The sequence below is a fragment of the Acanthopagrus latus genome, chromosome 19 (genome assembly GCF_904848185.1).
Source record: "Acanthopagrus latus isolate v.2019 chromosome 19, fAcaLat1.1, whole genome shotgun sequence".
NCBI classification, from domain to species: domain Eukaryota; kingdom Metazoa; phylum Chordata; class Actinopteri; order Spariformes; family Sparidae; genus Acanthopagrus; species Acanthopagrus latus.
Window position 1 is genome coordinate 22,956,417 of NC_051057.1, and position 12,560 is coordinate 22,968,976.

General features: G+C 45.8%; 1 protein-coding gene across 3 annotated transcripts in view; it reads right to left on the reverse strand.

Moving 5' to 3' along the window:
* Positions 1 to 47: 47 nt before the first annotated feature.
* Positions 48 to 12,560, reverse strand: part of rps6ka3b (ribosomal protein S6 kinase, polypeptide 3b) — a 43,452-nt gene continuing 30,939 nt past the window's right edge. For 2 of the 3 annotated variants that reach the window (XM_037080059.1, XM_037080061.1), the window contains 18 exons: positions 11,703 to 11,783; positions 11,455 to 11,534; positions 10,800 to 10,906; positions 10,654 to 10,691; positions 10,334 to 10,476; positions 10,096 to 10,166; positions 9,446 to 9,534; positions 8,817 to 8,881; positions 8,623 to 8,725; positions 8,392 to 8,501; positions 6,973 to 7,098; positions 6,788 to 6,877; positions 5,998 to 6,156; positions 5,675 to 5,836; positions 4,885 to 4,961; positions 4,657 to 4,774; positions 4,067 to 4,207; positions 48 to 3,813 (listed from right to left, as the gene is read on the reverse strand). In XM_037080059.1, the coding sequence (XP_036935954.1) occupies positions 3,691 to 3,813; positions 4,067 to 4,207; positions 4,657 to 4,774; positions 4,885 to 4,961; positions 5,675 to 5,836; positions 5,998 to 6,156; positions 6,788 to 6,877; positions 6,973 to 7,098; positions 8,392 to 8,501; positions 8,623 to 8,725; positions 8,817 to 8,881; positions 9,446 to 9,534; positions 10,096 to 10,166; positions 10,334 to 10,476; positions 10,654 to 10,691; positions 10,800 to 10,906; positions 11,455 to 11,534; positions 11,703 to 11,783 (1,883 nt within the window). In that variant the 3' untranslated portion in view covers positions 48 to 3,690. The remainder of the gene's footprint in view (positions 3,814 to 4,066; positions 4,208 to 4,656; positions 4,775 to 4,884; positions 4,962 to 5,674; positions 5,837 to 5,997; positions 6,157 to 6,787; positions 6,878 to 6,972; positions 7,099 to 8,391; positions 8,502 to 8,622; positions 8,726 to 8,816; positions 8,882 to 9,445; positions 9,535 to 10,095; positions 10,167 to 10,333; positions 10,477 to 10,653; positions 10,692 to 10,799; positions 10,907 to 11,454; positions 11,535 to 11,702; positions 11,784 to 12,560) is intronic. The other variant, XM_037080060.1, reaches the window with a different exon arrangement.

Sequence of the window (12,560 nt, forward strand, 5' to 3'; positions counted from 1 at the left end):
TTAGTCAAAATTTCAAAGGAAAAGCAGAAAATTTTCACAAGCTGGAATCATATTTTATAAACTTTTATATTTTGTGTGCAGAAAAAAATAACTGTCGAATCAGAGCCATCGCCATGTGTTTATTAGCTGATTAACCTTTTTATTATTTTTAATAGAAAGTCCAACTCTCACTGCAGGTACAAAAAACAGAGAGCTGGTAGCAGCAGGGCTGAACACATCTGACAGGGAGGAGGAAGAGGAGGAGGAGGAAGAGGAAGAGGAGGAAGAGGAGGAGGAGGAGGAAAGCTATTCCCCTGTTACAGAAAAAGAAACAAATCATTCCTTTTACATTCCTTTATCCCAGAGCTGTACATCCAAAGACATTTATATATATTTCATGTTATATATAAAACAGAATCTCGTGGTCGCCCCGAGCGATGAATCCCTTTATGCTGACAGACATTCAGAGGAAACAATCATTCACATCAGGTTTTACAGTCCGCAGGGTCGCGGGAGAACAACCGATGCAGGATTTCTGTTTTTCTTAGTGATTGTCGACGGGCGAGAGGAGGCACACGCGTCCTGAACACTGAAGCAACAACAGACGGCTTTAATACGCGCCGACGGCCTCGGGCGGCCATGTTGGAGGCCGTCTCTAAAAACAGAACACAGAAGAAGTTCTTGGAAGAAATGGCCAGAATTCAAAGGAAGCAGCGTCACCGCTAACTGCTGCTCAGCTCTGGTTGGCTGCTAGTTAGCCGTGGAGCTAAGTGGCGGGAAGACGAACCTCGACGGTTCCGTTTGTAACGAGGTGATTAAACTCGTTTCAGTTCAGGAGAAAGACAGAAACTCCAGCTGAGACGTGTGCGCTGCTGTTTTTCTGTTCCGCAAATAAAACAGGAGTGAAAATACTGAAGTGGTTTCATGAGTGTGACAGTCAGCTAGCTGGTTAGCATGCTAACGTCTCTGACGCTGTTGTCTCTGAAATTCTGGCCAAAACTTATGATTTGCTCCTTTTGTAATTAAAGGTGCAGTTCACCCAAACTACAGAAGAACTTTAAACCCAAACTTTCACTGTTGAATCATTTTTGAATAATTCTGAGAAAGTTTCCTGACGTCGACACAATTATATTTATATTACAAGCCGTCTGATATTTTGTGTAAATACTCATTTTACTTACACAAGCTTCCAGAGCAGGACTTTTGTATTTTTGGACTTATAAATAGCCCAAAATGTTAAAATTAACCAGTGCATGAAAAAAATCAGTGTTTCACCTTAAGTGTGTCTTTGTAAGCAGTGCTTTAATTGTGGTATTTTAACATTGTTGTGGTGTTTTTACTCCAGGGAAAGAGCTTCGTCTGCTGATTTGATTTTGACATTAAGTCCTCAATAAGTTGCAGTGATTAACGTGTGGAATAATCTTTGTAATTTGGGTGAACTCTGACGTCTCTGATGAAGCTCCACGGTGGCGCGGCAGTTGAAGTCTGGGTGCAACTGGAATGTTTGGAAATGAACCCAGAGCTTTTTTTTTTTTTCCTGCTACACTTTTTTTTTGTCTTTTAAAGGTTTTTGCTGACAGAAGTTCTTCATCACAAACACGAAGCGATGCCTCAGGAAGAGCTCGACGTTTTAAAACACAGTAAAAGAGACTTGTGGTGATGAAACGCCTCCTCGCCTCCCGTCGCTCTGTGTGCTTGTCGCGTACATCTCTCCCCGGGTGGACTTATAAAAATGCATTGTGTTGATTCGTAGAAACCTGAGTTGCTCGACATGTTTTATATATTTACAGTTCAGCTCCCGTCTGCTGCACATAGAGATGATCAGTCGGCTCGAACAGAAGAAGGTCAGAGGCTGATCCCGGGTCAAACAGGAAGAATCCAACGTTTCACCGACACGTCGTCCTCCAGGTCGCCGTGTTTACCGGAGAACACGACCGCGTGTTCTCTGGTGTTTGTTGTGCTCCAGTTAAAGACACTTCTGTTGTTTAACTTTACGTCTTAAAGCTGCACAAGGAGAGATTTCTGCATTAAATGCACCAAAACTGTCGTCTCATCAGCCTCAAAGATACTTAGATTTCCTCTCCTGCCACATAATAATTCCACTGATTACTTTACTCCACCACATTGATCTGAAAGCTGCAGTTGCTTCAACTGTAAACAGTCAAATCAAATGAATAGACTGAGCTAACAGTCTCCCATGATGCCTTGTGGGAAATACGGGTGTGAATTTACAGCGATCGGAGAGTCGTAACTGCCTGGAAACTTAGTCACATGATTACTAACACTGTTATTATTGCTAAGCTAACGTCTCTAAAGCCTTGAAGGAGCTGCCGGCGTGTCACTGATTACAATATAATACAAATTGTCACTTTAAATTGTTTCCCCAGAAACTTCACGACGAAGTCTGTGGACAGAAGTGCTTCAAACGTAACAGCCACCAGATGGCGCCACAAAATGCAAACTTTCCTTGTGCAGCTTTAAAAACAAATAAAATATAATATAAAGGCAGAAATCTGCTTCTCTCCTCTTAATTAATGTGCTCAAATTCAAATGTTCGGACTTTGTTTCACTGAGAGTGAAAACTTGGGTTAACGCATCCCATGAAAAGACTAAAATCCAAACGCTGATTTAACTTCTTGTGGATTAATCCACTGCTGAAAGTAGTCCCCTGTTTTCTTCCTGTGTTAAGGAATCATTTGGCCTGTTTTTAAAAAATAAAAACAACATATTTTTGAGGTGTTTTTAAGGATTTATGTCTTCAAGAAGAAGGAGGAGCTGAGAGCGACAGACAGGAAGTCAGAAACTGTTGGTTTTGGTCTTTTCACAGGATTTGTTGACGTAAAACCGGTTTGATTTCATGCCGAATATTAATTTGACACAGACCACCAGATTCATCTGTCAACTCTTGGACCAACACTTGATTTTGGAAATTAAGTCGAAGACGAACCAGTTTCCTTTTTTGTTCTTTGTGGGTTTTTTTGCAGCTGAAAGGTAAAATACTGGATCCTGGACGTGTGAAATGTAGAAACTCCTGCTGCTGAGATCCCAAAATCATCGTCAGGGCTGCGGTTTGACTAAATGCTTCTGTTAAAAGTCCTGATTTCTGTGGCTCTGCAGGTAAATCATCAGAGCGGACTGAACGTGATCCTGCTTCCCGCCTGCTGTCCTTCTCTGCAGACGCCGTCATCTCGGAGGCTACTTGAGGTTTAAATAGCGGACCTACAGCTACGCAGAACCATGACGACAGTATAACGACAATGATCCTAGCTCTTTAAATGCATACATTAGATTACCGTGTTCCTATGTTCAGATTTCCTGTTGAAGTAAATAAATACAGTACTTTCATTTTCCTGACGCGCGCTCGGACTCAAGGCGGCGCTGATTGTCCGAAGCAAAAAGGCGCCGCGGCAGGACTCCGCCTCCGCGGCGAGGAGGAGGGAGGGAGAGTCGGCAGGTTTCCGTGACAGCTCAGTCCGGCTGCCGATCTGTGATGCTAAAGCTGAGAAATAAGCCGCCACGAGATCCAATCAGGAGAGTCCGATAAGGTGCAGGGATGGCGAGGGGAGTTGGTGGCGGTCTCCGTGTTCCTATTTGGCGTTAGCGGTTCTTGGGTCCATCAGTAGTCTGTCCCACCGGAGGAAAAGTGGGGGAGCGAGGGTCCGGCGGAGGTCAGATAGAGGTCAGAGTGAGGAGGGCTGAAGGGGTTAAAGGTCACAGAGCGGTGGAGGTGATCTTCTTCATCCCTCGCCGCTGGGCCAGAGTGGAGCAGCCCACCGGCTCCAGGATGGGCGGGACGTTCCTGTTCAGGGCGGAGTAGGTGGCGGCCATCGCACCCTGGAGGAGACGGAGAGGCGGAGAGAGGATACATGTGTCAACCATGAACTGATGATGGATTCACTAACAGTGATGTAATGTAACTGATTCTCCTCCTTCACACTCGTCTGCACGAAATCATTTTAATTCACACGGAGGATTTGTGCCGGCTGTCCGTCAGGCACGTAAACGTGTCGCTTCCATGGCAACCGGTGCTGTAATGATCGGACAAATCTGATTCATATGTGTGTGTGTTTGTGTGTGTGTGTGTCACCTTGACCAGGTGAGGTGCGTCCTGTCTGTTGAGGGTGTACTTGGGCAGCTGGTCTCTGTGCGTCACCCAGGGGTGTCGGAGGACCTGACCCGCCGTCAGCCGCCGGTGAGGGTCGACGTGCAGCATCTTAGACACCAGATCCTGAGGGGGGTCAGAGGTCAGACCAGAGCTCAGGGTCAGAGAGCATGATGACGGCGACGTAGAGGATGAGACGAGGCTCGGAGGACAAACATGTGGACGCTTTAAGGAACATTTCACCCAAAACTCTTTATCTCCTCCATCTACAAAACACTTCTGGAGCTTCACAGTATTCTTCTAGACAACTGAAGCAGCTGGAGACTTCAAAAAGAAACATAAAATGGCTCCATGTCCGACGTTATCTGAGTCTCTGGAGACCTCAGATTACACCCTTGACGTGCGGTCAAAACAAGGTAGATGATAAAGTATTTTCTAAATCAGTTTGTGTTCTCCGGGCTTACAGAGACTTTGATTGCTCCAGAAATGTTTGGTTCTGTTCCATTTTTTTGGGTGACCTGCTCCTTTAAGTACATGCACGACTGTATCCTGACGACCTGAGAGCAGATCCTCACCTTGGCCTCCGGCGACACGGAGTTCCAGTATCCTCCGGTGAGCGAGAACTTCCCGCTGCCGATACGAGCCAGAATCTCCTCCGGCGTGTCCTCGGGACCGTTAGCGAAGGGAGTGAAACTGCAGCCGGACCAGGAGAGTTAGATTTTAAAAAAGGCATGAATATTTAGATCAGGAAGCGTTTTAGTCAGATCTCTGATGTCTAATTTTAACGTGACATGAACTCCCACCCTGTCAGCATGGTGTACAGCAGGACTCCCAGACTCCAGATGTCACAGGCTGCGTCATAACCCTGCTTCTTCAACACCTGCCGGAAACACACAGCACCAGTTTCATGTTTCAGCTCCTACATAAAAACATCTGTTCTGTAATGAAGAGCGTCAACACCTTCACAACGACGTAGTTTATATCTTTTATGCATACATTAAGACTTGACAGCTGGCGTTTGCTCACTTTCATTGAGATAAATCACGAGAGACTCATGCTGTGTCTCAGTTCAGGGTCTTTGTAGGACAGTTACATCACAACGCCGCCTTCGTAGCTTTACATATCCCAAGATTCTTTGTGTGCCCAAAAACGAAGAACAAAAGAGAGAAACTGATGACATCGCGTGGCGTAGATCGTAACTTTCACGGGCCTGGGCGGCAGAAATCGTGACGTAAAGGTAAAACATCTGGTGACGCAACCAAGAAATGCTCCAAAGACTAAACCGTCACATTTAACAACAGCTGACCAGGTTAACAAGGTCTCTGAAGGACTCGCCTTCACAGGCCACGAAGGTCAGGTCCTTCAGAGGACGCAGACCCTGAACTGAGACGCAGACTAACAGAAGTAATGACTGAAAACTACGGTGGCCCTGAGAGCTCAATACACTGCTGCCTGAGAAAACATCCCCAACAATCTGACAAAAACACAGGCAGCATTCAGGAGAAAGTACAAAACACAAACTTCGGTGAGGTCAGAAGATAAAAACAGATAAAAACATCTCGGGGCTTTAAATGAGAAATGAGCATGAGGTACCTCGGGTGCGACAAAGTTGGCGGTGTAACACGGCGTCATGAGCAGGCCGTTTTCTGCCCTCAGCTGTTTGGCGAAACCAAAGTCGCAGATCCGGATGGACTCTGCGTTCCCGCTCTCGTCCACGTAGAGGATGTTGCTGGGCTTCAGGTCTCTGTGCACCACCTGCAAACGCCACACAATCAGGTTCAATCAGGAGGTCATGAACATCCAGCAGGTTCACAACATCTCTTCACATGTTCTAGTTCTTCCTGGACTTCATCCTCAGGTCAGGAGGGTGTACGGACTCACCGAAGAACCAAAAGAAAGAGATAAAGCAGACGTACCCCCTGCACATGCAGGTACTCCACCGTCTTGGTGATGGTGTAGAGGACGGCGCTCGCTTCTCTCTCTGAGAAAAACTTCTGTCGCAGGATTTTGTCGAGCAGCTCGCCTCCTTTCATCAGCTCCGTCACCAAGAACACCGACCGGCCGTCGTCATACACCTACCGCACGAAAACATCACAAAACAACACTTTATTTAGTCACTCGCTCGCTGATTCAGTCGCTTTACTCATTCAGAGAGGCTGAATTTAGACATCAGCGCCACCGTCGGTCAATAAAACATGCAGCGTGAGAATCTAACAGACGTTCGTGGGCACGTAGGCGTCAAGTCATTACAATGAAAACCAACTTAAAGATGATGCACATGTTCCGACTGAAAGGTAGAAAGGATGAGTCAGGACAGGTTCATTAAACCCATGCAGCCAAATCAAAAGTGTCACAGCAGAGAAGAGAAGAGGAACTAAACTACAGCTCTGTATTTATAATATCTAAACAAAGAGGTGAATCATCGCCAGCAGGACCAGAAGACAAACACACACACACACGAATGCAGATTTTAATTGTATTTAGTTGCTGCAAGTGACTCAAGTGAAGGCATTTTCACCCGGCAGCAAGACTTTATTTTTAACTCTTATTAAGAATGAGTCACAGAGAAATGAAGCTGACCAACTAACAAACTGAAACCATCAGCATCCAAACAGCAGATATTCAGGTGGAGTGATGGACGACGATCACCACGACAGACATCAAACTTTAGAGAGACAGAAATTAGTCATGAGAGCTGAGACTCACGTCCTTCAGGGTGATGATGTTGGGATGTTGTCCGTATCTCAGCAGGATCTCCACCTCCTCCGTCGGGTCTCTCTTGGCCTTGTTGATGATCTGTAACGGGGTCAAACGTCTTGAGTCTACAGTCCGGAGACGGAGATCAACACAGACGTCACGCTGCACGACTCTGGGTGTTGCTGTGCTCCTACCTTGACTGCGTACTCCATGCCGGTTCCTTTGTGTAGGCAGCGCTTGCAGATGGAGTAAGACCCGACACCGATGTCCTCTTTAATCTCGTAGGTGTCTGAAAACTGGGACGTGCTTCTGTGCAGCTGCTAAAGCCAAGACACAAACGGTGACACAAACATTTAGGATGATGTTCGCTGACTCATCACGCTGCTCGTCAGTGACGCTTCACCTGACTGATACAATCTGACGTGTTTCTGGTCTTTCAACTTCTCGCGCTCTGGCGTTTAACCCTAATGTGTCTCCTTTCTGCCGGCCCATAATGCCTTGCAGCGTCGAAGCTTTGCAGAGTGAAAGGAAGCTACCTTGTATGGGTACGCAGTGAGCTCTCCACCCCCGCTGCTCTTCATTAGAGGTGGGGATGTTTGCCAGACGTTCGTTCTGTCAATACGACCACTTAGTCCTGGTCCTTGAAGGCTTTTCTCTGGTAAATGTGTGCATTACAGAAAAGAGTTTGGACTGGCAGGCGCTCCCTCCCGTCTGTTTTCTGTAGTTTAAAGAGATTCACTAAGAGGCTCTGAGTGTTTGTCAGGGATGCTTCCTGCCCCACATCACGGAGGAGGAGGAACAGTCGACGCTGTTTGAAATGTGACTCGTTCAAAAGAAGAGCGTTATTTGAAGCTCCTCCGCTCTGAAAGCTGCGTCCACCATAATTACACAAGTTTAAGTCCCAGGAACAACTTTTTTTTAAGGAATTAAAAGCCTGTTGTGGTCTGAAGATCCACGTCAGCTGAAGTTAAAGCTGTAATATTTAGCAATTAAATGTCTGAAAACCACGAGTTCTTTGTTATGTTGTTCAGTTGTGCACTAACGTTATCGCCAGAGAAAAGTTTCCTCGAGGTAACGTCGAGTTTCATTTGGTCTCTGTAACTCCAGCAGCGAGTCACAGAGAGAAGAAGGAAGTCGGCAAGTTATGTAAATAAAACTGTAACACATTAACTCGTCTGAGTCACTTTGAATAGATTTTCATCAGCAGTGGCTGATGTGCTTCAATTCAGATCAACCTCTGACTGAGCTCAGCACTCAGCAGAGACTCTGGTTCTGGTTCTGGTTCTCTGTCTGCTCTCTGTAACGTTGCGTTCATGAAGTAAAGTCCATTTCCCCTCCAGCTGCAGTCAGCACGTCACAAAGTCCCACCATTTGAACAAACTGAGCTCCTCGAAAGGTTTCACATACTTGTGGAAAATGACTTTGGTGACAAGAAATAAATCTCTGGCACTTTACAGTTGTTGTTGTTTCTTTGTGTCCTTTCTGAGTTTCCATGAATTCGGAACGCTTCACTAGAGTTTGTAGTTTCTGAGGTTACTGAGGTTTCACTGTGTGAATCAGATTGTTTCTGCCTCTGAGATGTGTTACATGTCAGTATGGAAGCGTGTGCGTACCTGAACAATAGTATTGGGTAGTGGTTGCGTGTCCTCTTCTGTTATGGCCACGAAGCTGAATCCTCTGAACAGCTGATGGGCGTTGGCACTGGGAGGAACCCCCGGAGAGTCTGACACACAAACACAAACGGCTGGTGAAGCTCGACACAATCAGCTTTAATTCAGAGTGTGTTTCAGCTCGGAGGTGTGTGAAGGAGGAGGAGGAGGAGGAGGAAGAGCGAGAGTCGGTACCTCTGGGTGTTTTCGCTGTGAACTCTGGATCAAAATAGAAAGTGTCGTCGGGTCGTCCTGCAGCCGGTTTGAAGGGAGGGTGGAGTTCTCTACGGAAGAGTTTCTGCGGGGACGAGGAAATGTGAGAAAGCTCGGAGTTAAAGTCAGAATAATAAAGCAATATTATGTTTTATTCACTGAACAGAGACACTGACATTCCAGTCGATGGTGCCGAAGAACTGATGCCTCTTGATCTCCTCCACGCCGTCTGGTCCGGCTCCTGCAAGTAAACACACCGCGAGCCGTCAGTCCTCCGATTCTGTCAGAGCGCACCACATCAAACGCCACGTAAAACTTTAAAAACACCTCAAAAATGCACAGATTCACTTTTAAAACGTGCCAAATAATTCACTAGAACAGGAGGTTCAGCTGGTCCAGTCTGAACTCGTGAGCCGCCGTCAGTTTTCAGACTTCACAGTGACAGTTTCCTTTCTTTTTATTATAAAATCTGACTTTGAAAGCCGTCCGTCATCAAAACAAACGATCAGAATCAGAGCAGAAGCGGAGAGATCACCTTTATCATTACATTCTTCTACCTTTTTCAAAACCTGGTGCCTATGTTACCCATAATGCACCTGGGCCACTGAGTGACATCGCTGCAGGTCATTTTTCAATAATGTAAATTCAATAATTTGCAACAATTACCGCAGCCTTGAAACTCTCATATTTGAAAACCTGGTGATGCAGCTTTTTCAGGTCCGAGTGGACGATCACTTCCTGCTGTGGCGACCTTTAGTTTTACGTTGTGTTGTTGTTTTGTAGCGTGTTGTTCTGGAAGTGTTACCTAATCTGTTGGCAGGGTTGCGTTTGAAAAGGTTCCTGAGGAGACTCTGAGCTTCTGAACTCAAAAACTGCGGCATCCCCAACTTGGCTCTGCAGAAGGAAACAAAACACAGAAAGACAAAAAGACTGATGAAATAAAAATAAAAGCCGAGGACAGAATAACTGCAGTGTTATCAACTGTCAGTATTGTATATCCAAACTGAAAGTATCTGAAAGACTAGACGACAATATGACACACACACACACACACACACACACACACAGGAAACACACTCAGCAGTCTGCAGAAAGCACGCTCAGCATTTTCTTTCCACAGACGCTGAGAGTGAAAGAGAGACGTCAGAGGAAGAGGGACGGGATAATATTTCCTGCGAATTGTTTCTCTTTCACCGTCTCCTCCCTCGCTGCTCTGAATTTCCATCAGGACACTTGAGTCCGCTCCTCTTATCTCTCTCCTCCTCCTCCTTTTCCTCCTGAGTGCTGCACTTCATCTCCTCTTGAGTAAACCCTCCTCCTCCTCCTCCTCCTCCTCCTCCTCCCCGCCGGCGGACTCGCTGCAGGAGAGTCTGAGGCTGATGTGCAGTGGAGCTGTAATAAAAGCTGTTAGGAGGTGATTGGATCAGAGCGTACCGGCGGTATAAAGTGTCTTACTTGAGGATCATGGTCATCGTCTCTTTCCGGTCTTTGCCTTGAAACGGCAGCGTTCCCGTCAGCATCTCGAACTGAGAGGAAGAACACGACATGCTCACGGTCAGAACCGATGTCGGGTTACAAACTCGTCCTGTTTCCGGTCAAATATCAACCAGAGTTGTGATTATTTGGAACTGAATTCATGGATGAACTGATGTAGAAGACGGGGGGAATGATTAACCCAGCGGCGTCCTCTCACCATGAGCACGCCGTACGACCACCAGTCAGCGCTGTGGGTGTGTCCTCGCCGGTTCACCACCTCCGGCGCCATGTACTCCACCGTCCCACAGAAGGAGTAGGCCTTGTTCTCGTGGTCTATGGACTCCTTACTGAGGCCGAAGTCTGAGCGCACACACACAGAAATCAGTGATAAAACAGTTATCAGACTTTATGGCAGCTCGAGCAACACACACACACACACACACACACACACACACACACACACACACACACACACACACACACACACACACACACACACACACACACACACACACACACACGTGTAATTTTACGCACCAGTCAGCTTGATGTGTCCCTCCTCATCGAGCAGGATGCTGAAATAACAGAAACGCTTTTATTGTAGTATTATGTTATAATGTGGCATGAATGTGTGTGTGTGTGTGTGTGTGTGTGTGTGTGTGTGTGTGTGTGTGTTTGCATACTTCTCTGGCTTCAGGTCTCTGTAAATGATTCCCAGGCTGTGAAGGTGATCGAGGGCGAGAGCGAGCTCCGCCAGGTAAAACTTCACATCCTCCTCTGTGAACATTACCTGCAAGACACACACACACACACACACACACACACACACACACACACACACACACACACACAGACATGTAGTCAAATAACTAACAGGCTCATAAACAGTTTAAAGAAATCATTTCTTTTACAAGCATTTGAAGCAGAAATGTGTGACGTCATAGTATAATAAAGAAAAAAAAAGTCATAATTATGATATTTAAAGTCCAAAATATAAAATAAAGGTCATAATTTTTGCCTTTCAAGTCAAATTTATGACATAAAAAAAATCCCAAATATGAAATGGAGTTAAATTCTTGGGATAAAATGTCTAAATGTATCTCATTATTTAGATTCTGTATCTCATTTATTCGACTACATTGCTGAACGGTGCTACAGAAATGAACTTGTGTCGCCTCTGAAGTATTTCCAGTAAAATAACGTTGCAGTTATTCTCCTGAGGACTAACAGGTGAAGAAACAACCTTTAAAGTGCTTGAAAGCGTCTTGATTTTTGACTTTATTTGGCTCTCCTGTGTGTGTGTGAACGGGAGTGAGGTCAGGGATGACGAGGCGTTACCTCCTTGGACAGACGGGTGAACAGGTCTCCTCCTCTCAGGAAGTCCAGGATCAGGTACAGCTTCCCCTCCGTCTGAAACGCTGCGGAGGGAGAGAAAGTTTCAACTGAGATATGATCCTAGAAGTTTCCTGCTCACGGAACATTTCCACTGCGCCGCCTGCCGCTCGCCAAAAGAGGAGTAATGCGTTCTGATTGGCCCGGCGTGACGCCGGTGACTCATCACGGGCATCTGTTATTGGCTGACTCACCGTAGTGCAGCTTGACGATGAAGGGATGGTTGACCTCCACCAGGATGTCTCGCTCCATCTTTGTCCTGACCCGGTCACGCACTGGAAACACACACAGAGTGGAAAAGGCATAAATCACCAGATAAAGCACTTAAGAGGGAAGCCAAAATAAAACAGCCTCCCTTATTTGGTTTCTATTTTGGCTCCTAGATGACAGCAGAGGAGTCGCTGAATCACCGGGGGAGAGGAAGAAACTCGGCAACAAGAAATGTAAAAACAAGACAGAAGAGGGGAAGCAATAAACAAATATTACACCAGAGAAGAGAAACAAAATAAAGGAGTGTGCTGTATTATTTCCCTCCACCAGGTGGGGTGTGACTGTAGAGCTGAACACCACTTTGTGAATGTATAAATCATCTTAAGCTCTTTGTATCTGTCGGGTCTCATGTTAAGGTGAGAAATTCCATTTTGGGCCCTCAATCGACTTGTGAAGAATTTTCTACCTGACAACTTCGTCAACTACAACTACGCTGGAGCGAGAGACCCTCAGCTGCCTCCTCAACTTTAAAGGTGCCGCTTATAAAACAAAACCATCCGTCTTTAAGTCTGCGATGCAAAGATTCAAATTAAAAATACAAAACTTTTTGTGTTTGAAAAATAAGTTTCTGCGCAAATTTCAGCTCTCAACAGTTAATTTTACCTTTGTTTTCCCCTTTATGCAGTAAATACATACATCACTGGGACAAACACACATGATGTTTTTTACATAAAGAAAGAAAGAACTTAATGTGACAGCTGCCGAATTTACAAGGAGGTCCAAATAATCAAGAATGTGTCAGAGTCAGTGTTTCACCAGGTTTAAAAAGTGTCTCCTAACTC